This window comes from Dipodomys merriami, unplaced genomic scaffold (genome assembly GCF_024711535.1).
Source record: "Dipodomys merriami isolate MVZ:Mamm:240054 unplaced genomic scaffold, mDipMer1.0.p SCAF_48, whole genome shotgun sequence".
Taxonomy (NCBI): domain Eukaryota; kingdom Metazoa; phylum Chordata; class Mammalia; order Rodentia; family Heteromyidae; genus Dipodomys; species Dipodomys merriami.
In genome coordinates this window covers 11432055-11456854 of record NW_027206046.1, presented here as the reverse complement: position 1 = coordinate 11456854, position 24800 = coordinate 11432055, and the positions used below count along the sequence as shown (strand labels likewise).

Here is a 24800-nt window from a genome sequence, read left to right as displayed (position 1 = left end):
AAGCAGGCACTCTACCACTGAGCCACCTTCCCAGCCCCTTGAGATTCTTATCTCCAATTAACTGCCCCCAAACTGGAAGTAGAGCTGTGGCTCAAAGTGATAGAGCATTAGCCTTAAGCAAAAAAGCTCAGGGACAGTGCCCAGGCCTTGAGTTCAAGCCCCACAACCAACAAAAGCAACAACAAAAAAAGAAGAATTGTACTCATTGCCTGATTTATGAAAATGATAATCCCTCTGTATGTATGTATGTATGTATGTATGTAGTATGTATGTATGTATGTATGTGGATATGGATGCAAAAGCCAAGTCTTTAGATAAAATTGAGACCTGGGGAAGAATATTACCAAAGTGCAACTTCTTCCCATTTGGTAGGAAGAAGAGAATAAGACTGCTGAAGCCAAACAGTGGTGGTTCATGCCTATCATACTACCTACTCAGGAGGGTTAGAGATGAGACTCAAGGTTCCAAGCCAGCCCAGGCAGAGTGACGACAGCCTTGAGCAAAAATACTAAGCAAGGACTCAAGGCCCTGAGTTCATTCCCTAGTACCAGTACAAAACCCAAAATCCTGGCTGTCTCTGCTTTGTAGTCTTAAGGAAACAGGAAGTGGTTTTTGTTTCTTTGTTTGTTTGTTGTGCCTGTCCTGGGGCTTGAACTCAGGGCATAGACACTACCCCTGAGCTTTTTTGCTCAAGGTTAGACCACTACCTACCATTTGAGCCACAGCTCCAATGCCAGTTTCCAGCTGTTTGGGAGTTTATTGGAGATAAGCCAGCTCAGGCTGGTTTCAAACCATGATCCTCCAATCTCAGCCTCTTGAGTAGCTAGGATTACAGATGTGAGTCACTCATGCATTGATTTGGGGTTGTGTTTTTACACCTAAAAGAATGAGGTTGGCTGGCACGAGGTGACTATTTGGAAGAATGTTCCTGCAATTTCTCCCATCCATGACAGACAAATAAAGAGCATCGAGCTGGAAAGGTGGCTCAGTGGTAGAGTGCTTGCCTTGCATGCATGAGGCCCTGGGTTGATTCCTCAGCACCACATAAGCAGAAAAAGCCGGAAGTGGCTCTGTGGCTCAAGTGGTAGAGTGCTAGCCTTGAGCTCCAGGACAGCGCCCAGGCTCAGAGTTGAGGCCCCACGACCGATCAACATATCAAAAACAATAAAAAAATTAAATAAAGAGCATCAAGGGATGGCTGATATATCAACACACACGATGGAAGTCAGGATCATAGAACTGTATCTACCTTTGGAGTAGATTCGGTAGAGAAGAGAGTTTGGAGCAGAGATGGCAGAAGAAACATCCTAATGCATAAACACAAAACAAAACAAAAATACCCTCTTTGCACAAAATTATCTAACTCCTTGACAGGTGCTTGGACAGAGAAGCCATTTAGTCCTTGAAATAAGAGTTCCTGGAGAGATTGGGATAAGGAAGGCTTACAGCGCACCTATGACCGAAGCAGGGAAGACAAGATCGCCCCTCCCCCGGTCCTGTCCCTTCCCAGGGGATGGAAAATGGCACTGGAGTCGCTGACGCCATCCCTTCCCGCCTCTGGCTTGCAGAGCGCATGCGGCCTCTCTGCTCACTTCCTTTTCAGGAGGGAGCAAGAATAAAGCTACGGCCCGGCCCCGGCCCGCGTCACAGGAACTTCAGCACCCGCGGGGTGGACAGCGCTCGCCTGCACCTGGCAGATCCGCCAGCCCTGGCATCTCCTTAAACCTGCAGGGCAGAGCCTACAGGCCGCCCCAGATCTTTGCAATTCATTCTCCCTCCCTCCAACCCATTCCTCTTGGCCCTTCTTGTTTTGTTTTGTTGGTTGGGTTGTGGTTGGTTGGTTTGTTGTTGCTGTTTTTTCCCCTACCCCACGGTCCCCTTTTCATTCATCACAAAAGCTACTGCTCCCCAGAGCCTTGGCGCCAGGCTCTTTGCTGAAGCCCAGTGTGAAAGAATGGGGTTCCTGTGGACTGGCACTTGCATTTTAGTGTTGATATTCCACGGTAGCCCAATTCAAGCTTTCCCGAAACCTGGAGGCAATCAAGGTAAGGTGGAAACTTTTCTTCTTCCCCTCTCCTTTTTGAAATTTAATTTAATTTAATTTATTTATTTATTTTGCCAGGAAAAGGGAAATGTTCCGCATGAGCTGTGAGCTGTAAATCACCCTGCCTTGTTCTCTGCTTAGATCCTATCTTTGTGTAGTGACCAAAAGTCAGCTTGAATTCAGAGACAGGGATTTTTTTTTTTTTTCTCCCCTTGGCTTTTTTAATGACAGAGTAACATGGGCTCTTTTTGTTGTTTTTCTTCTAAGATCTTATTTTGGAAGGGAGACCGAGGTGCCTCTTCCTCTTAAAGTGGCCTGGGATTTCTTTCTTTCCAAAGGGTTTTACAACCTTCCTCAGATATTCTATTTATAATACAGCATCTGATGACAGAGCTTGTAGTGTGCCAATAACGCTAACCCAAGTTATGTTATTCCTAGTGGAGGAAAGCTGATAAATCAAGCGTGAAGATGCTATGTTTAATTTCTGGCTAGAAAACAAAAAAGGTGATTTTGTTAACTCCTGAAGCACACCAAGAGAAACATAAGGCAAAGCTGATCTCCATGTCCACTGTATACTATTAACAATCTTTTATATCTAGTTTGTTTCATAGGCATTCAGAATTATTTCTCCTAATATTTATTTTAATTTGTTTTGGAACATTTAAATATATATTTTTTCCAGTGAATAATTATATTTATATTTGCATTTATTGATCCTAGACCAATCTCTACATAATAGAGAACTGAGTGCAGAAAGGCCTTTGAATGAACAGGTAAGTCTGAATTAAAATGTTAATTACCCATTTCATTAATGTAATTGTAATTCTTTCATTAATATAATTGTATTGTGACATATTAGCCATTTCAAATTTACAAACTTCAGGGGAATTAATAACAAATGAATAAAAATGAGAATGGGAAAATAAGTGTTGGTCATTTCTACGCCTAACAATCTGCACATTGAGTTTTGCATAATATGTAGTGTTGACTATATAAATAACTCAGTAAGTTCAACATCATATCTATCCTGATTACTTAGTTTGCCAAAGGTTTGTTTGTTACCAATATGATAGCAGAAAGGAATTATGTTATAACACATCAGCCCTCTTTAAATCTCATTTAATCCTTATAACAGTGCCTTTGGATAAGCATTATTAAATACATTGTACAAACAGGAGAACTATATCCGATGGGGATTAAACCATTTGGCTCTAATACTTGGTAAGTCATGAAGCAATGATTTAAAGCTGGGATCCATGTTCTTTTTACAGATTGCTGAAGCTGAAGCAGATAAGATTAAAAAAACATCCTCTCCAGGTAAAAAAGAATCTGACTGATACTAAAATATGTAATGTAAACTGTGAGTACATTAACTAAAATGGTTGTGTTGGGTTTGGGGCTTTTTTTTTTTTTTTAACAGAAAACAAAGTAGGTGAAAGCAATTATTCTTTTGCTGATAACTTGAATCTGCTAAAGGCAATAACAGAAAAAGAAAAACCTGAGAAAGACAGACAATCCATAAGAAGCTCTCCACTGGGTAATAAACTGACTGTGGAAGATGTTGATTCAACCAAGAATCGAAAACTGGTTGATGACTATGATTCCACCAAGAGTGGATTGGAGCCGAAATTTCAAGGTAATTAAAAAAAGAACTTTTTTTGCTATTTATTTTCTCTAATTTGAAGTTTCTCATTCAGGTTAATTTTTTTAAAGACTTCTCTTTAAAAAGTAGACATCTCAAACTTGGCCAAAGTGACTCATACTAGTAATCCTAGCTACTCAAGAGACAGGTGAGAGCTGAGGATCACTGTTGTTTATATGCATAAACGTACGCTGGATGTCTTTCTCCAAAACTAAACTGAGAATTAAACAAGAACAGAGAAACTACAGTTCCAGTGAACGCTCATGAATTCAATGAATGACTTTATGAATTAAATGAATAAACAAATGAAAGAACATGAAGGAACAAGTGAATTGCTGTAGCCAAGCATTGAGGAAGAGAGTGTTTTCCATTCTGCAGACCAGTGCTTAGGACAGAGCGCAGGCTTTCTTCTATGCCTGATTTTGTTCCATGGCAACAAGAGAATTACACTAATTATCTCTGCTGGAAAATAGCTGCCAATTAAATTGGATTTTCATTGAACGTCACAGCTAGAGGAGAGTTCAGAAATGTACAAGTTTGGAGTGGAGATGGTGGCTTAGATTTTGTCGCATATTAATCTATGCTACGCAGGAAAACGAAATTTAAAGCTTGAATTCTGCTTTTTAACCTAAGATTTGGACTAGAAAGAGACAGACAGTGGGATAACTGAATTAAAACAAATTTAATCGCTTTGAACAGACCATGTGATTTAATTAAAGTAAAAAAATATATGTCAGGGCTGGGAATGTGGCTTAGCAGTAGTGCTTGCCTAGCATGCACAAAGACCTAGGTTGGATTCCTCAGCACCACATAAACAGAGAAAGCTGGATGTGGTGCTGTGGCTCAAGTGGTAAAGTGCTAACCTTGAGCAAAAAGAAGCATTAGAGACAGTACTCAGACCCTGAGTTCAAGCCCCAGGACTGGCAAAAATTATACATATATATTATATATGTATTATATATATATATATATATATATATATATATATATATATATAGGTCAAACAGGAACCAGACACCAGTGGCTCACACTTGTAATCCTAGCTACTCAGGAGGCTGAGATTTGATGAGTGTGGTTGGAAGCGAGCCCAGCAGAAAAGTCCCTCTGAGACTCTTATCTCCAATTAACTACCAGAAAACCAGAAGTAGTACTCTGGCACAAAAGTGGTAGAGCACTAGCCTTGAGTAAAAGAGCTCAGGGACAATGCCTGGGCCTTGAGTTTATGCCCCATGACCAACAAAAAAACTTTAAGTAATAATATCAAACAGTTTAGGAACTGAAGATGTAGCTTAGTGATAGAGCAGTTGACTAGCATGTATAAGGGCCTTGGGTTCCAGCCCCAGTGCCATTACACACACACACACACACACACACACACACACACACACACACACACACACATACACACACACACACACGCACACACACACACAGAATCTATTGTTTGTTCAATTGGATTGATCACTAACACACATTTTTTTGGGGGGGGGGAGGGGTCCGGTCGTAGGGCCTGAACTCTGGGCCTGGGCGCTGTCCCTCAGCTCTTTAGCTCAAGGCTAGCGCTCTACCACTTCAGCCACAGCGCCACTTCTGGCTTTTTTCTTTTTGCTTATGTGGTGCTGAGGAATAGAATCCAGGGCCTCATGCATGCAAGGCAAGCGCTCTACCACTGAGCCACCTTCCCAGCCCCAATACCACACATTTTTAAAAACAAAGATACAAATTTGCGTGTGATTTTAGCACTATCTGGAGCAACTAAGGTTTTTAATTGCCCAACACTTTATTATCACCTCAAGTAGGTTTAGAACTATCAAGAGTTAGTCTTGCCCGGTGCAGGTGGCTCACACTTGTAATCCCTAGCTACTCAGGAGACTGAGATTTGAGGATCACAGTTCAAAGCCAGCCCAGGCAGGAAACTCCGTGAGACTCTTATCTCCAATAAATCACTAGAAAACCAGAAGTGGCGCTGTGGCTCAAGCAGTAGAGCGCTCGCCTTGAGCTAAAGAGCACAGGGAGAGCGCCCAGGCTCAGACTTCAAGCCCCATGACCCCCCCCCCAAAAAAAGTTAGTCCTTTAATTTACCTGAAGGAGTTTGTTTGTGTGTGTGTGTGTGTGTGTGTGTGTGTGTGTGTGTGTGTGTGTGTGTGTGTGTGTTTGTGTGTGCCAGTCATGGGGCTTGAACTCAGCACCTGGGAGCTCTCTTTTAACTTTTTCCTCTCAAAGCTGACACTCTATACTTGAGCCACAGCTCTACTTCCTGATTTTCAGTGGCTAATTGGGGATAAGAGGCTCTCAGAATTGTCCCCCTGGGCTGGCTTCAAACTGAGACCCTCAGATCTCAGTCTCCTGAGTATCTAAGATTACAAATATGAGCCACTGGTGCCTGGCATTCAATTAATATATTTAAAAAATGTTATTCCACACTCACAAGTTTAAAGTTCTTTGAAGAATGAATTATCATACTATAATGCCTTACATAAAGCCATCCTGACATAGGTTCTGTTAGAATTAAATACTGGGTGGGTGCTGGTGGCTCACACCTGTAATCCTAGCTAGTCAGGAGGCTGAGATCTGAGGATCGCAGTTCAAAACCAACCTTAGCAAAAAAGTCCAGGAGACTCTTATCTCCAGTTAATTACAGAAAAAGTCAAACGTGGTGCTGTGGCTCAAAGTGGTAGAGTATTAGCCTTGAGGGAAAAAAAGCTCAGGGACAGTGCCTGGGCCCTGACTTTAAGCCCCATGGCCAACTAAAAATAAAATAAATTTAAAAAGTACTTATTCCAGTTAAGTCATCAAACTCTTAGTTCACACATGATGATTCCAGGTATGTGGTAGGCTCCTCCACCCCTAGCCCAAACATTTTCCTGCAAAGGAAGAACATATGGGGATAGTACCAATCTGTAATTAATGTAGACATACATCATCAAAATATGCAATGCATAGAAAAATGCTTTGAATAATATGACATCCTATATGCACACAACATACTATGAAAAAAGTATAGCATTGTTTGTATTACTAGTGACAAATAAATTGATTTTTTTTTTGAGAGAGGGTTTTTCTGGCCTTGGAGATAAAAGAGTCTCATGGGCTTTCCTGCCTGGGTCAGCTTTGAACTGTGATCCTCAAATCTCAGCCTCCTGACTAGCTAGGAGGTATGAGCCACCATTTCCTGGCTCTTAATTTTATTTTAAACCAAGAGTTTCTTTTCTTTTCTTTTCTTTTTGCCGGTCATAGGGCTTGAACTCTGGGCCTAGGCGCTGTCCCTGCGCTCTTCAGCTCAAGGCGAGCACTCTACCTCTTGAGCCACAGTGCCACTTCCAGTTTTTTAGTGGTTTATTGGAGATCATTCTAGTTTTTAGTGGTTTATTGGAGATCAGAGCCTCACGGACTTTTCTGCCCGGGCTGGCTTTGAACTGTGATCCTCAGATCTCAGTCTCCTGAGTAGCTAGGATTATAGGTGTGAGCCACCAACCCCCTGGCAACCAAGAGTTTCTATAAAACCAAACACCACTGTAACATACCTCAAACATGTCTGAATATAGAAAAGCAAAGTATAGATGGTAACTAGAATATGACCTATGTAATGAGTCTATGATCACTGTGCTATGAAATCATGGTTATTGTGTGTAGATGATCCTGATGGTCTTCATCAACTGGATGGGACTCCTCTGACGGCTGAAGACATTGTCCATAAAATTGCCAGCAGGATTTACGAGGAGAATGACAGAGGAGTATTTGACAAGATTGTTTCCAAGCTTCTGAACCTTGGCCTGGTAAATTGGATGCATAAGAGGAAACCAAATTCTTTGCTCCATTTGGAGCAAGAAACCAAGTCATGTGATTCAAGTAGCTAAGTGTTTACAATTCATCATCTGTTTTTTGTTTTGAGCACCCTAGGGTTCCCTTGGGGAGTTTATAGAGTCTATCAGAAGAACCAGATAACTTCACACACACACACACACACACACACACACACACACACACACACACACACACACACACACACACACACACTACAAGCCATACTTATGTGTCATAAAAGCAGAATTGATTGCTGGAGAATGGTTTGTCTCCATTTGGAGGTTAGGAAAGGGGCCTCAGAAGAAGACATGTTGGAATGATCTTAGAAGAGATGGGAGAACATAATCATAAGAGCTAAGGAGGATGGAGGAGGAAAGAGAAATCATCTGAGCAAGGGCAGACATCATGTGTTTGAGAAACCCGAGCCATCTCATTTTCCAAGCTTATGTTAGCTCCTCAGCTATGACACAGCCCTGGAGGTTTTAGTAAGGTGCTAACTTCTCAGCTACCCACTATGGCCTGCAGATAAAGGGGAGCAACTCTACAGGGTATTTCTAAAACATGCCTATGGGTCTCAACATGGTGGAACTGACATCTTGCCATGGCTGACCCAAAGTCACTTCTTCTCAGGGTACTGAGCAATTACTTTAATACCAGTATGTAGTAGACTTAGCTACCAGTATGTAGTAGTCGTAGCAGGAAGGATCATCCAGAAAGAGCACTCCAGAGTCTTCGTAAAAATATGTGTTCAGGAGCTATGCACCAGTGGCTCACCTAATAATCCTAGCAACTCAAGAGGCTGAGATCTGAGAATCATACTGTAAAGCCAGCCCCAGCAGGAAAGTCCCTGAGTCTCTTCTCTCTAATTAACCAACAAAAAGCCAGAAATAGAGCTGTGGCTCAAGTGGTACAGTGCCAGCCTTGAGTAAAAAAGGCTAAGGGACAGCATCTAGGCTTTGAGTTCAAGCTCCAGTACTTGGACAAGAAAAAAAAAATGCTGAACTACAGCACCACTTCTGGTTTTCTGCGTGGTTAATTGGAGATAAGAGTCTCACAGAGTTTCCTGCCCGGGCTGGCTTTGAACCGTGGTCCTCAGATCTCAGTCTCCTGAGTAGCTAGGATTACAGTCGTGAGCCACCGGAGCCCTGCTTGGTATAGATTTTTTAAATCACAAGAATGAACATACTGACTACTTAGGCTTTGCTTCTTTCCAACAGATCACTGAAAGCCAGGCCCACACCCTGGAAGATGAAGTTGCAGAAGCATTACAACAGTTAATTTCAAAGGAAGCCACAAATTATGAGGAGGAGCTCAATAAATCCACAAGCAGGACTGAGAACCAGGCTGGAAAAATACCAGAGAAAGTGGTATGTACATGTGTGTGGTATGTGAGTCTATGAATCTGTTTGGGTGTGTACATAATTACTATCTTACTTAAGGAAATTTTGAGGCCTGGCACTGTGGCTTAAATGTAGAACTCTTGGCTAGTAATCACAAGACCCTGAGTTTGAACCCCAGTACCACAAAAAATGAAAGGGAAGAAAGTAAGAAAGAGAGAGAATGAGAAAAGGAAATTTGGAATAAGCAGCACTTTTAGCCCACTTAAAATGTATATTCATAAGATACTATTAAGATCAAAGATATAAATGATCTCTGCTTCGAAAAATAAGAGATTAAAAATAATTTAGAGATGACATACTCATATAGTAAAGGTTTTTTTAAAAATCTTATTCCACACTATAAAAATAACACATAAGGGACTGGGAAGGTGGCTTAGTGGTAGAGTGCTTGCCTAGCATGCATGAAGCCCTAGGTTCAATTCCTCAGTACCACATAAGCAGAAAAAGCCAGCAGTGGCACTGTGGTAGAGTCCTAGCTTTGAGCAAAAGAAGCTCAAGGATAGTGCCCAGGCCCTGAGTTCAAGCCCTAGGATTGGCAAAATAATAATAATAATATTGGAAATAACAACATCACATAATAACAATTATTTTCATAGTATCAATAGTATCAGTATGCTAGACCCAACATCACCCAACATCACCTAGTTTTTCTGGTATTCTGTTTGATTGCTAGAGATCTCATCATCTGCCCCAACACACACACACACACACACACACACACACACACACATTCATACACGTGCATACACACACACTCTTGCCAAAAAAAACCCCAAAAAACAAAAAACCATGTAGATCCTCTGCAGGAGTGACTGCCATGGCTGCTGTGTTCTCTGCCTTGATCTGCCTTTCAATTCAGTTAGTGCTCTTCCACCTGCCCCTACCCTCTGCATTGGTCCAGAAGCCTGTCTGTCATCTCCCATTTACCCTTGTCATTCATCCTTTCTTCTCTTAGATGGACTCCTCACTTCTTCATTTTTCCCCCTTAGTATCAACCAAGCTCTGAAATGCTCCCCCCTGCCCCTTGTCTTGAGTTCTCTTTAATATTCCTGATGGCACTAGGTGCCGTTGTCTCACGCCCGTAATCCTAGCTACTTAGAAGGCTGAGAGTTGAGGATCATGTCATGGACTTTAGGAGGGGTCTCACAAATATAGAGCACCTTTCACTGAGTCCCAGTGACCTTAGTTATTAGGGCTAGGTACACACAAGCTCAGGAAAAATCCTTCCAACACATGCAAAGGAGGAGGATTTCTTGTCTTTCAAGTATACAAGTGAAACATTAATTCTAACCAAATGCTTATGATTTTTTTTAATTTTTTAAATTTTGAGCGCTGGTACTGGGGCTTGAACTCAGGATCTGGGTACTGTCTCTAAGCTTTTTTGCTCAAGGCTAGAGTGGTAGAGTTACCATTTGACCACACCTCCACTTCCAGCTTTTTGGTGGATCATTAGAGATCAGAGTCTCCCAGACTTTCCATCCTGGGCTGGCTTTCAATCTTGATCCTCAGATCTCAGCCTCCTGAGTAGCTAGGATTATAAGAATGAGCCACCAAGCCGGGCGCCAGTGGCTCATGCTTTTAATCCTAGCTATTCAGGAAGCTGAGGTCTGAGAATCACGGTTCAAAGCCAGCTTGGGCAGGAAACTCTGTGAGACTCTTATCTCCAGTAAACCACTAGAAAACCGGAAGTGGTGCTGTGAAGTGGTAGACCACTGCCTTGAGCTGAAGGGGGGGGGAGGGGGGAAGACAGGGAAAGCGCCCAAGTCCAGAGTTCAAGCCCCACAAACAAACAAACAAACAAAACAAGAATGAGCCACTAGCACCCAGCTCCACATGCTTACTTTTGTATTATTATTATTATTATTGATTTCTTTCATGGTTGGAGACTCCTCCAATGGCAGCGATTCAAGATGGCTTCAGTAATGGAGATGATGATGAAACGGTATCAAATGCCTTGACCTTAACGAATGGCCTGGAAAGGAGAACTAAAACCTACAGTGAGGACAGCTTTGAGGAACTCCAGTATTTCCCAAACTTCTATGCTCTTCTGAAAAGCATCGACTCAGGTAACCTCTGGGATTTTTCCCCTTACCATGTGGACTAGAAAATCGTGCCTCTAGGAAATTGTGTGGGTTTTCATCTTCCTGTTTTCAGTTTCCAAATATACTCCTGAGTGACATATATGAAGAACTTGTGGGAGGAAAATCGCATCATTTTTCTTTTCAAAAAACCTGGATTACCTCGGCCCTGGTGGCTCAAGCCCTCAAGGCACTCAGCACAGACATGGCCAGTTTCAGCTTTCTAAATGAGTCAAAATAGACCCTCGATGAAGAGAAGCCAGGAAGTCCAAACCACTCTGGGAAATTATTTGGTTTTGCTTTGTTTTAAACCAAGACTTTGCCAGGTAGCCAGTGGCTCACACCTGTTATCCTAGCTACTCAAGAGGCTGAGATCTGAGGATCTTGGTTTGAAGCCAGCCCAGTCAGGAAAATCCATGAAATGCTCATCTCCCAATTAATCGCAAAAAAAAAAAAAAGCTAGAAGTGGAACTGTGGTCATGTGGTAAAGCACTAGCCTTGAGCAAAAAAGAGCTCAGGGACAGTGCTCAGGGCCAGTTCAAGCCCCAGTACCCACCCCCCCACAAAAATAACAAAAACAAAAACCAACACCTTAAAATGTCCTGATCTCCTCTCTTGCAGATACACTGCATTAGCTGGAGGATTTCAGTTCATGTTTACTTTTAGTTAATCTGCAAAGGGGCTAATAACACCCACTCTTTTATTGTTATTGTTAGGATATATGCCCTGCATTGTCTTAGATAGCGCTTTCTCTCCCTGTTCAAAGACACAGCTCTAGATCCAACCTCATATACAGTTTTCTGTAATTATATTCTTTTTTTTTCTGGTCCTGGAGCTTGAACTCAGGGCCTGGGCAATGTCCTTGAGTCTCTCTGTGCTCAAGGCTAGCACTCTACCACTTGAACCACAGAGCCACTTCCGGCTTTTTCTGTGTATGTAGTACTGACAAATCGAACCCAGGGCTTCATGCATGCTAGGCAAGCACTCTACCACTAAGCCACATTCCCAGCCCCAGTTTTCTGTAATTATATTCTATGGCCTTCAAGAAGCGACCTGAGAGTCAGCTTTCATTTCTGTACAATGTCCTGTTGTCCTTCAATCCCAGACCGTGACCAGGTGGCTCCAACCTTCTGCTGGTATCTGCAGAGCTTGTAGATCTAGAGGGTCTGTTCTGAGTCACCTTGCCCCAGTGGATGGCAGATGCCCAGCTCAGAACCATTGCTGCCATGAGTCACTTCTCATCAGAGAAGAGCATCAGCATGATATCAAGTTCCTGGCTGTGACCTTCAACCAAGAAAATGGTGGCTGGAGTCATTTCTCAGTTATTTCTCAGGATCTCTTTTCCCACATTGCCTTCATCCCAGCCTGTGGGTGGGTAGGGGGAGAGAGAATATTTAAAACATTATTGGGCATGGGCGCCAGTGGCTCACGCCTGTAATCCTAGCTACTCAGGAGGCTGAGATCTGAGGATCACAGTTCAAAGCCAGCTTAGGCAGGAAAGTCTGTGAGACTATTTCCAATTAACCACCAGAAAACCTGAGGTTGCACTGTGTCTCAAGTGGTAGAGTGCTCCCTTTGAACTGAAGAGCTCAGGGACAGCACCCAGGCCCAGTGTTCAAGCCCCACGATTCAAAACAAAACAAAACAAAACAACCCACCTTATTAGATAGTATAGTCTTTGTTTTGAACTTATTGTTTTCTTCACTTGATTCCTCATTGCCTTTGTTTTTCCAGAATTTTAATGACATCTACTGAGGTCTTTGTTAATACCTGTTCTTTTCACCCAAAGTCTGAACTAAATGAGAAATTAAAGGCAGGGAAAGAGCTGGGCCTGATGGCTCACACCTATAATCCCAGCTACTCAGCCTGAGATCTGAGGAACAGGGTTTGAAGCCAGCCTGAGCAGGAAAATCCTTGAGATTCTTATCTCCAATTAACGATCAGAAAACAGGAAATAGAGCTGTGGCTCAAAGTGGTAGAGCTCTTGCCTTGACTAGAAAAGGCTCAGCAACAGCACCTAGACCCTATGTTCAAGGTGCACAACTGTCAATAAGTAAATATATAAATACATAAATGCAGGGAGAGGAAGAAGGAAGGTGAGATGCTCAACTTAGATCAGGTCCTTTGTCTCAGTGGTCTCAAAGAAGGAGCCCATGAACCCAGAGAGAGAAGTAAAATGACAAGGATTTACTGAAGAGAAATAGAACTCTCACTAGACAGGAAGGGTCCCAAGGGAGAGTCACTGGTGGCCTGGGGTGGATTACAGGTTTGAACCAGCAGCACAAGGCCTATCTATCTATCTTATGTCTATTTATCTTCTATTATATATCAATATATTTATCTAGCTTCTATTTATCTAGCTGAAGATTTCATAATGAAATGCACAAATGCTAATTTGGAAAAGGAATTGGCAAGAAGGTAGAATAAGTGAAAATAATCAAGGGAATGAACTTGTTCAAAATCTACTATACGTATCAATGAAACCACCACAACGAAACTCCCTTGTACTGGTCACATATGTTCATGAAAAAAACAAAATAAGCCGGGCGCTGATAACTCATGCCTATAATCCTAGCTACTCAGAAAGCTGAGATCTGAGGATCATGGTTCAAAGCCAGCCTGGGCAGGAAAGTCCATGAGACTCTTATCTTCAATAAACCACTAGAAAACCAGAAGTGGCGCTGTGGCTCAAGAGGTAGGGCACTTGCCTTGAGCTGAAGAGTGCAGGGACAGCGCCCAAGCCCAGAGTTCAAGCCCCATGACTGACAAAAATAAAATAAAATAAAAATAAAATAAAGAAATAGAGCTGCATGTCCATGGCTGGCACTTGTAATTCTACTTATTCAGAAGGCTGAGATCTAAGGATCATGGTTCAAAGCCAGCACAGGCAGGAAAAGTCCAGGAAACTCCTATCTCCAATAAATTACCAAAAAAAAAAAAAAGGAGCTAAAAGTGGAGCTATGATTCAAGTGGTAGAGTGCTACCCTTGAACAAAAAAGCTTAGGGAAAGCACCAGGCCCTGAGTTCAAGCCCCAGGACCAGCACAAAAACAAAAGCAAAAAAGAAGGGGGGGGAAAAAAGGAAGAATGGAGGAAGGGAGGGAGGAAAAGAGGGAGGGAGGGAAAAAAGGAAGGGAAGGAGGAAGGGAAAGAAGAAAGGAAGAAACGAGACTCTTTGGCACTAGTTTTCTTTAAATTATTTCATTTTTTAATACAGAAAAAGAGGCAAAAGAAAAAGAAACACTGATCACCATCATGAAAACACTGATTGATTTTGTGAAGATGATGGTAAAGTATGGCACAGTATCACCAGAAGAAGGTGTTTCCTACCTTGGTAAGAATCCCATTTGCTCTATTTTTCCTAAGATGGTTTTCACTGAGAAGTAAACTAGTGATTTGATAACTATGACCCCACTAATTTGATGATTTAGGCCAAAACAGCCCAGATCACTGGGTAACCAGAAATTACCCTAGCTGGTAATCTGGTAATACATTCAAGTCGAATTAACCAGAAGTTTTCAACTCTTTATGGATCCATCTTGAATTTAAAAGTTTCACCTTTATTATATGTAATCTTGCTAACATTTTCTAATGTCCACACAGATTCTGTGTGTGTGTGTGTGTGTGTGTGTGTGTGTGTGTGTGTGTGTGTGTGCCAATCCTACTGAAATGTCTCTACACATAAGTATGATTTTTTTTTTTTGGGGGGGGGTCCAGTCGTGGGGCCTGAACTCTGGGCCTGGGCGCTGTCCCTCAGCTCTTCAGCTCAAGGTAGCACGCTACCACTTGAGCCATAGCACCACTTCTGGCTTTTTTTTTTTTCTGCTTATGTGGTGCTGAGGAATCAAACCCAGGGCCTCATGCATGCAAGGCAAGCGCTCTACCACTGAGCCATCTTCCCAGCCCCCACATAAGTATGATTTTTAACACTAATTTCCTATAGCCAGGTGTAGAGCTGGGGTGACATATGTTTATTGTCCCAACTACTCAAAAAGCAGAGACAGAAAGATACTTCAGCCCAGGAGTCCAAAGCCAGCCCTGAACTGGCCCCATCTCCTCAAAAAAAATTTTTTTTCTTAAGACTTCATAAGTTGACACTAACTGAGGATCTGACTGATTTTCTTTACATTTTACTACAATTTAAGTGAAGTTCCTGTTTTGCTTAACCCCACAGTTTGGCTTATGCAAAAAAGAAAAGAAAAGAAAAGAAAAAAGCAAATTATGACCTTGTATAACTGAGAGTAGATTGTTCAGAGGGTAAAGGATAGCCTGGCTTTGGGCTTGTGAAGTCCACCAATAAGGTGAAGAATTAATCTGTCCTCAGATTCTGTGTGTTGATTCATTCCAGTCAGGCTGCTCCCTTGTGGGTGCCAGTAATGGTATAACCACCCAAATATCATCTCTACACAGATAGCAATTAGTACAGGACAAGTGCCTCTTTCTTCCAATGGTCTTAGTATGAAATCTTATTGGCTGAGGTTGAGTCACATGCTCCTCCTTAAACCAATCACTATAGCTCAGCATCAAGCTCCTCTTTGGTCCAAACCCAAGGCCATTGAAGACTCTTTAACTTGGGTTAACTTCAGGCTTGGCTTATTCAACTGCAACTGGAGTCAAAGGAGGGAGAGGAGAAAGCAGGGTTCCCCAAAGAAGAAAACCGGATGATGCCACCTTGAGGAGGTGTTACATAGGTGAAACCCACAGATGCCTACTCCAAGTCTGAGCAATGGACATATACGTGAAGATTTTCTTACATGCCTCTCTGTCTTGAAAGTCTGTGATTCATAGGGATAAAATCTCAGTTGAAGCTTCTTGTCGGCAATGTTAATATTTTGGAATTGCTGATGTGATATTTCTGGGGAGAATTAGATATTCTTAGTAAAAAGTATGATATCATCTTTCAGGAAGTGAAATTATATTTTCTTCTCTTCCTCCCTGCAGAAAACTTGGATGAAACAATTGCTCTTCAGACCAGAAGCAAGCTAGAAAAAAACGCTACTGACAATAAAAGCAAGCTTTCCCCAGGTAGGATTTACTTCACTATTTATTCTAGTTTTTAGTAGAATAACTCTTGAGTGGTGAATATGAGCTTCGGGAAACATGAATGAAGGATTATAGATTTCAACACAGGAATAAATAGAAGTAACCTTAGCTGTTTCTCAGCCAATTATAGCACAGAAATCTAACCAACCCAAAGCACTGAAAGTAACGTAAGTTTCTTCTTCTTTTTTCTTTTTCTTTTCGGTTCCAATCCCATGGCTTGAATTCAGGGGCTGGACGCTGTTCCTGAGCTTTTGTACTCAAGGCTGGTCTGTCACTTGAGCCACAGCTCCATGTCTGGCTCTCTAGCTTTAAACCATGATTCTTAGATCTCAGCCTCCTATGTAGCTAGGATTACAGATGTGAGCCACCAGCACCTGGATAATACGTTTTTACCAGAGATTTTATGAGGTGCCTGGTAGAAAATGGCTACCTCACAAAACCAAGCAATCCATCTTAAATGTCATTGTTAGCTGGTGGGCGCCTGTAATTCTGGCTACTCAGGAGGTTGAGACCTGGAAGGCCATGGTTTGAAGCCGGATTGGCAGAAACTCTGTGAGATTCTATCTCCAATTAACCAGCAAAAAACTATGCTCCAGGTCTAGCTCAAGGGATACAGCATCAGTCATTAGTAAGAAAGCAGAGCAAGCCCAAGACCCTGAGTTCAAGATGAATGCAGATAAGAAATACCCTTATAATAACAACATGTAATCTGATTACAGCACCATCAGAAAAGACTCACGAAGAAACAGATAGCACCAAGGAAGAAGCTGCAAAGATGGAGAAGGAATATGGGACCTTGAAGGATTCCACAAAAGATGAGAACTCAAGCCCAGGCAGAAAGACAGATGAACCAAAAGGTACAGAAGTGACAGATCTGGGTGGCCAATAAAACAGAAGAAACAAAAGCTTGGAACACACAAAGGTGACCCTAAAAGTGTGACCCACAGATAGGATGATCACAATCCAGGCCAACTGGGCATAAACCAGGTGCCAGGGACTAACACCCATAATCCTAGCTACTTAGGATGTCTGAGATCTGAGAATTGAAGTTTGAAGCCAGTCTGGGCAGGAAAATCCATGAGATTCTTCTCTCCAGTTAACCACAAAATAAAAGTAAGTAGACGTGTGGCCCAAGTGATAGAGCACCAGCCTTGAGCAAAAAAGCTCAGGGACAGTGCCCAGGCCCAAATTCAAACCCCAGGACCAGTGAAAGAAAGAAAGCCAGAAAGATAGGAAGGAAGGAAGGAAGGAAGGAAAGAAGGAAGGAAGGAAGGAAGGAAGGAAAGAATTTGTGAGTATAGCATCTTGTTTGACTATTTCTCCCTACATTTATAGCCAAAACCACTTATCTTTCATAATCTAAAACTTGATTGGGAATTCAGTGCCCTATTCTTCTATACCAAACTTTTATCTTTTTTTTTTTTTTTTTTTGTCGGTCGTGGGGCTTGAACTCTGGGCCTGGGCGCTGTCCCTCAGCTCTTCAGCTCAAGGCGAGCGCTCTACCACTTGAGCTACAGCACCACTTCCTATACCAAACTTTTAAAACAATGAAGCAATTAAGAGAGGAGTGTAGAGCCCTTTTGCCTAATAAGAGGTCTTGGGTTTGACCCCCCCAGCACTGCAAAATCAATCACTAAGTAAACAATTTAAAGGCACTAAGAATATTCACAATTTTCAATCACCTCAAGAAGAAAAGAGCCCATTATAACTTTTCCATACAGTTTTAAGTTAATCTATATGTTACCACTCTACTAATAGAGTAGTATCTTTTGTGTGTTCCCCACTTTTTTTTGCCTTTTTTTTATTTCAAGTAGTTCATACAAAAGGGTTTCACTTCAATAAGTCAGATTATGAGTACTGTGAGTCTTGAAAAAAAATGCCACCTTCCTTTGTTCTCCCCCCAAACATTGATTCCTAATTAGTACAATTATTTGAATGATTCAGTGACCATTTCTAAAATTTAGGAATATACCCATAAAACAAAATTTATTCCAGCCCTATCTATTAACTTGCTCCATATTTTTTTTCAAGCAAATTACTCTCTAGAGACCAAAGGAAAGACTTTATTCCATTCTCTAAGTTCGGCAACTGTTGCCAGTTGGATGTTTACTTGTTCACTGTGGTGTGTGAGTCACTGCAAATCTTTTTTATACAATCAGCCCAAGGATGAGGTCAGCATGCTAACACTTTTGAACTCACCACAATGTGGTCATTTGTCATATAGATGGCAAGATAATGTAATTAAAATAGCCAACTAACTTTCGCTTAAATAGCTTATCAACCCTTATCATTTTTAGACCAGAGAAGTCAGCTGATGCAATTAATGATCTGATCATTGACTAATGATATATGTGGATGCTCTTGTTTAAGATCAATAAAAACAAGCATTCTTCTAGAAATATCCAAAAACAAATAGCATTTCTGGTCTTCCTGAGTGAGCCATTTTTTTTAATTGTTGGATTGGTTTGTTTTGGTAACACCTGGGATTGAACCTTCCTCTTCCTCTTCTTTTGTTCAGGGACTAGGGCTTGAACTCAGGACCCCATAATCTCCCTTGCCTTTTTTGTTTAAAGATGGTGCTTCACCCTTGATTTACACCTCCGCTTCCAGCTTTTTATTGGTTAATTGAAAAGTCTCATGTACTTTTGTACTTAGGCTGGCTTTGAAACTTTATCTTCCTAATTCAGCCTCCTGAGTAGCTAGAGTTACAGGTATGAGCCACCAGTTCCCAGCTTCAACACAGGTATATTTACTGGGGAGTGGCAGGGAGGGAAGAAATATGAATTGCCTTTGGAGAAGTTACAATTCTTAACTACCGAATCCGTAAAAGAAAACCCAACAGGTAAAGTGATTCTCAAGATCTCATAGCCAGATAGCTATGGAGCTGGGACTTGAACAGGGTCCCCTGACTCCCAATTCAGTGCTCCTCCAATGTTCCTCATCTCACCTTCTAGACATGTCAAATGTGACCATAATAAAGACGTTCTTGAACCCAGTGGCTAGGTGGTTCTGGCCATATGTATGATGCCAATACTGGTTACTTTGCTGTCTGCACATGAAACTGTAATCGTGAAATCACAACATCATTTTTAAACATTATATCAAACTTAACTTTTGCCAGGACCCAGTGGCTCATGCCTGTCATCCTAGCTACTCAGAGGCTGAGATCTGAGGCTCACGGTTCAAAGGCAAAAAAACCCCAAAGAGTCCATCTCCAAAATTACCAGCAAAAAGTAAGGCTAGAAGTGTGGCTCAAGTGGTGAAGCACCAGCAATGAGCAAGCAAATGAATTCAAAGCCCCAAGTTAAAATACCAGTATGGGCCAAAAAAAAAAAAAAGCCTCTATAAACATTTTTAGAAGATGTAACATCTTTAGCGTGTGCAGCGTTAAGCATACTGATTGGTTTGGCAGGGATAGAAGGTCAAGACAGCACAGCTGAGCTGGGACAAATGCATGCACAGAAAGGGAGATTTTTCTTAGGGTGTTGAAAAGCAGAGCAGCCAGGGCTGGGCGCCTCTCTGTCCTGGCCCTCTTCCCCGTCTGCCCCAGCATGTGCTCTAAGGCTTAGACCCTATTACCTCAGCCATGAGCCATTTATATTTTCCAAAGGAAGCTGAAATCAATTGCAGAAAAATAGCAGAGCTTTCCCAAGCGACCCCATGGGCCTCCTGCACACAGCCCAAGTGAGAGTCACTTTCCAGCTCCCACAAGAGACAGTGGAGCCAGAAACAGCCAGGGTGCAGCAGCACCCCGTGTCACCCTGCCCCGGCTAGTGTCTAGTGGGCTAGTGTCTAGTGTCCTCTGCCTGTCCAGCTGGCAGCGGCTTCCAGACTGTGGGGAAAAGGGGAGAAGAGGGGAGGGGAAAGAGGGGGGAGGGGGAGGGAGGGAAGGGGAAGGGAGAAGAGGGAAGTAAGAGGCAGGGAGAGAGGGAGAGGAAAGAAGAGGAAAGATTGGGGGCAGGAAGGAGAAGGGAGGGAGGGATGGGAGAGAGGGAGAGAAGGAAAGGGTGGGGAGGGAAGGAAGAGGAGAGGGAAGGAGAAAAAGAGAGGGAGAGGGGAGAGGAGAGAGGAAGAAAGGGAGAGGAGGGGAGAATAGGGATAGGAGGAGAGGAGAGGGAAGACAGACAGGGAGAGAAAAGGGGAGGGCCAAGAGGGGAGGAGAAGAGAGGCAGAGGCAAGGTAGGGGGGGAGAGGGGAAGACACGGGAGGGAAGGTGAGAGGAGAGGGTTGGGGAGGGGAGGGAAGGAGAGAAAGGAGGAGAGAGGAGGAGAGATGAAGGAAGAGAGAAAGGGAAAGAGAGGAGAGGGAAGGGAAGAGAGGGAGAGAAAGGAGAAGGGAGGGAGGGAGAGGAGGGAAGAGAAAAAAAGAGGAGAGGGAGTTGAGGAAAAGAGAGGAAAGAGAGAGAGGGGAGGAGAGAAGAGAAGAGAAGAGGGGAAGAATGGAGAGGGGACAGGAGAGGAGGCCAGAGAGAGGGAGAGAGAGAAAGAGAGGGGAGGGGAGGGAGGGAAGGAGAGGAGGAGAGGAGGGAGAGGGAAGGGGAAGAGAGGGAAAGGGAGGAAGGAGAGGAGAGGCCAGAACAGCAGGGAAAGACTAGGGAGGGAAGGGGAGGGGAGTATAGAGGAGGGGAGGAGAGGGAGGGAAAGAGAGGGGGAAGGGAAAGAGGGAGAGGGGAGGGCAGAGAAGACAGGAGAGGACATTTGATGAGAGAGTTCTCTTGTCTTTTGCAGGGAAAACAGAAGCCTATTTGGAAGCCATAAGGAAAAATATCGAATGGTTGAAGAAGCACAACAAAAAAGGCAACAAAGAAGGTATGATTACTGTGGATGCCTTTCACCTAATTATTCCCCAGAGTAGCAGGCATTGAAGTTTCCTCAGACACACACACACACACACACACACACACACACACACACACACACACACACACACACACACACACACACACACACACACACACACACACACACACACACACACACACACACACACACACACACACACACACACACACACCAGCTGCCTCTCAGAGCTCACTGGGGGGAAAACAATCCATTTCTCTTATTACTCAGATTCAGCCTTTCAAGACAGTTTCTTTTATATTTTCTCATGAAAAATATCAAGTCAATGTAAAAGATCAATGAAACATAGGCCCATCTTTAATAATAGCCAACATGTGGCAATCTTAGGTTTGCTACCTCTTCCCTTGGGATACTTGAAACCAAAATGTTACTGTTTTGTTTTTATTTCCTTCTTCCTTTTTGTTGGTCATGGGGCTTGAACTGAGGATTGAATGAACTGAGCATTTTTTGCTCAAAACTAGCACTCTACCACTTGAGCCACAGCGCCACTTCCAGTTTTTGAGTGGTTAATTGGAGATCAGAGTCTCATGGGGACTTTTCTGCTTGGCCTGGCTTCCAACTGCCATCCATCCTCAGATCTCAGCTTCCTGAGAAGCTAGGATTACAGATATGAGCCACTGGCACTGACTGGGCTTTTACTTTTATATGACTGGAAGCTTTGTGTTAACCTATAGTGCCATAAACACCTAGACCATTTTGCCATTTTGCCAGCAGGTGACAACAGCTATGATGTCACTGTATAATGGGAACTTTTCAGTTCTATTATACATAATCCTTTTTCTTTTTTTTTTTAATTTTTTTTTTTTTGTCTGCTGTGGGGCTTGAACTCTGTGCCTGGGCGCTGTCCCTCAGCTCTTCAGCTCAAGGCGAGTGCTCTACCACTTGAGCTACAGCGCCACTTCCGGTTTTCTGGTGGTTTATTGGAGATAGGAGTCTCACGGTCTCTCCTGCCCAGGCTGGCTTTGAACCGCGATCCTCAGATCTCAGCCTCCTGAGTAGCTAGGATTACAGGCATGAGCCACCAGCGCCCGGCATAATCCTTTTTCTTTTTTCTTTTCTTTTTTTTTTTAATGGTCCTGGGGCTTGAACTCAGGGCTTTGTCCTTTAGCTTTTGTGCTCAAGGCTAGCACTCTGCCACTTGAACCCCAGCTCCGCTTCTGGGTTTGTTTGATGTTGTTTTTGGTAGTTAGATATAAATCTCATGGACAGGGCCTCAGGTGGTTTTGAACTGTGATCCTCAGATCTCAGCCTCCTGAGCAGCTAGGATTACTGAAGTAGGGCTCAGAAATGCCCTTTCATAGCCGGGCGCTGGTGGCTCACGCCTGTAATCCTAGCTACTCAGGAGGCTGAGATCTGAGGATCGCGGTTCAAAGCCAGCCCGGGCAGGAGAGACCGTGAGACTCCTATCTCCAATAAAACCACCAGAAAACCGGAAGTGGCGCTGTAGCTCAAGTGGTAGAGCGCTCGCCTTGAGCTGAAGAGCTAAGGGACAACGCCCAGGCCCAGAGTTCAAGCCCCATGACCGACAAAAAAAAAAAAAAAAAAAAAGAAATGCCCTTTCATGTCCTCTGAGTCAGAAATCATCTTGTGAGCTATGCACAAAACAGATGCTCAGCTAATTCATGCTCTGCTTTGTGACCGAGAGGGAGAAGCTAAGGAAAAAAATGGGCATTTATTCAGCCTCAGCCATGCTTTCCATGCAAAACTAAAGCCTATCAAATGTTCACAGGAATACCCAGATGGTGTTCCAATTCTGGGTTCAGAACGGGAATTAATTAGAGAGTACTTTCCTCTCCAGTGCCAGCTTTGAGTGAAAAAGCTCAGAGACAGCACCCAGACCTTGAGTTCAAGCTTCAGGTCAGGCATGAAAAAGAAAAAAACTGACAGAACCAGCAAAGGATGACATTGTTCAAAAAGGAATGTATCCTTTAATTGACTTATGTAACTGTAACCTCTCTATACATCACCTTTTTGTGTGTGTTGGGGGGGGGGGTCCAGGGCGCTGTCCCTCAGCTTTTCAGCTCAAGGCTAAGGCTCTACCACTTGAGTCACAGTGCCACTTCCGGCTTTTTTGTTTGTTTGTTTTGTCAATCTACCACTTGAGCCACAGCACCACTTCCAGCTTTTTCTGCTTATGTGGTGCTGAGGAATCGAACCCAGGGTCTCAGGCATGCAAGGCAAGCGCTCTACCACTGAGCCACCTTCCCAGCCCCGTACTTCCGGCTTTTTTTTTTTCTGCTTATGTTGTACTGGGGAATCGAACCCAGGGCCTCATGCATGCAAGGCAAGCGCTCTACCACTGAGCCACCTTCCCAGCCCTATACATCACCTTTACAATAACAAAATGTTAACCAGGTGCTGGTAGCTCATGCCTATAAGTCTAGCTTCTCAGGAGGCTGAGATCTGAAGTTTGCAGTTCAAAGCCAGCCTGGGCAGGAAAGGCTGTAAGACTTTTATCTCTAGGTAACCACCAGAAAACTGGAAGTGGAGCTATGACTCAAAGTGGTAGAGTGCTAGCCTAGAACAAAAGAGCACAGGGAGAATGCACAGGCCCTGAGTTCAAGCCCTAATAAATACATAAAAAATATAATTAAAAGCAAAAAAGTGGTAGATTATCTGCCTACCAAGTGTTGAGGCCTTGAATTCAAATCTTAATACCTTCCTTAATACTGTTATTACCTTCAATTAACCAGTAAAAAGCCAGAAGTGGAGCTATAGCTCAAGTAGTAGAGCACCAGCCTTGAGTGAAAAAGGTAAGGGACAGTGCCTAGGCCCTGAGTTCAAGCCCGAAGACTGGCAAACACACACAATATAATAACAAAAACAATAATAATAATAATCAGCAGCAAAAAGAAAAAAAATGCTAGGAATATGGCTCAAGTGATGTGTGTCTGTCTCACAAACATGAGATCCTGAGTTCAAATCTCATTATCTCCCATAATCCTGTTATGACAAAAATGCTTTTTAATGCTCATCACTCTAATGAGATTGTTCTTTCCAGATCTTGGCTCATGATAGTCTAATAATACTCTTCCAGATTATGATCTTTCGAAAATGAGGGACTTCATCAACCAACAAGCAGATGCTTACGTGGAGAAAGGCATCCTTGATCGTGAAGAGGCCAATGCTATCAAGCGGATTTACAGCAGCCTGTAAAGGGGGAACAAAGACCCAGCAGTCTCTGGACTGTTCCAGAAAACATCATGTAGCTTCAAGCATTTCTAATTATATGATTCAAGGGTTTTTTGTTTTTGTTTTGTTTTTGGATGCAAGGATTATTAGAACGTGTACTTATAGTAGCTAACCTTTTAGAAGTGGGTAAAACATAGCTTTCTTGCTTGCCTTAGACATGATCTGAGAAGTAAAGTTGTAGCAAGCTGAGATTTTGTTTTGTATGCAGAATTCTTATTTCAGCCTCAACTTGTGTGTGTGTGTGTGTGTGTGTGTGTGTGTGTGTGTGTGTGTGTGTGTGTGTGTGTGTGTGTGTGTGTGTGTGTGTGTGTGTGTGTGTAGCTCTAGAAGAGCCTGTGAACCAAACAGAAAACTGAATCCTCTGTTCACTGTCTCACACACGCATGCATATTCCTGCAGAATTAAACGGGTTCTGTTTTTAAGTCATGGGTTCTGTTTTTTAGGCCAAATTCCCCTTGAAGAAAGTGTTTGATTATTAGAGAGATGCAACCAGCTCACACTGCCTCAAGGCCTTGGTAGGTAGAGAGCCATTTGCTCTTTTCTGCTGACCTGTTTGCCTAGATCTTTCTTAGGTCCAGCAGCAAAAACAAAAAACAACAAAAAATACTCTTAAAAACACGGAGCAATGGTGGCTCACACCTGTAATTCTAGCTACTTAGGAGGCAGTTTGAAGTCAGCTCATGAAACTCCTTATCTCTAGTTCTCTAAGGTGGGGGAGGGGGCCAGTCAGAAGTGGCTC

The 24800-nt window shown here is 42.9% G+C and overlaps 1 protein-coding gene across 1 annotated transcript; it reads left to right on the top strand.

Moving 5' to 3' along the window:
• Window positions 1-1641: 1641 nt before the first annotated feature.
• Scg3 (secretogranin III) lies at window positions 1642-24250 on the top strand. The gene is made up of 12 exons (XM_069995407.1): window positions 1642-2045; window positions 2765-2817; window positions 3316-3361; window positions 3465-3680; window positions 7320-7462; window positions 8708-8857; window positions 10776-10956; window positions 14185-14301; window positions 15909-15992; window positions 16730-16867; window positions 20738-20818; window positions 23907-24250. Exons 1-12 carry the CDS (start codon window positions 1955-1957, stop codon window positions 24023-24025), a joined length of 1419 nt encoding a protein of 472 aa, XP_069851508.1. The 5' UTR covers window positions 1642-1954; the 3' UTR covers window positions 24026-24250.
• Window positions 24251-24800: the final 550 nt, after the last annotated feature.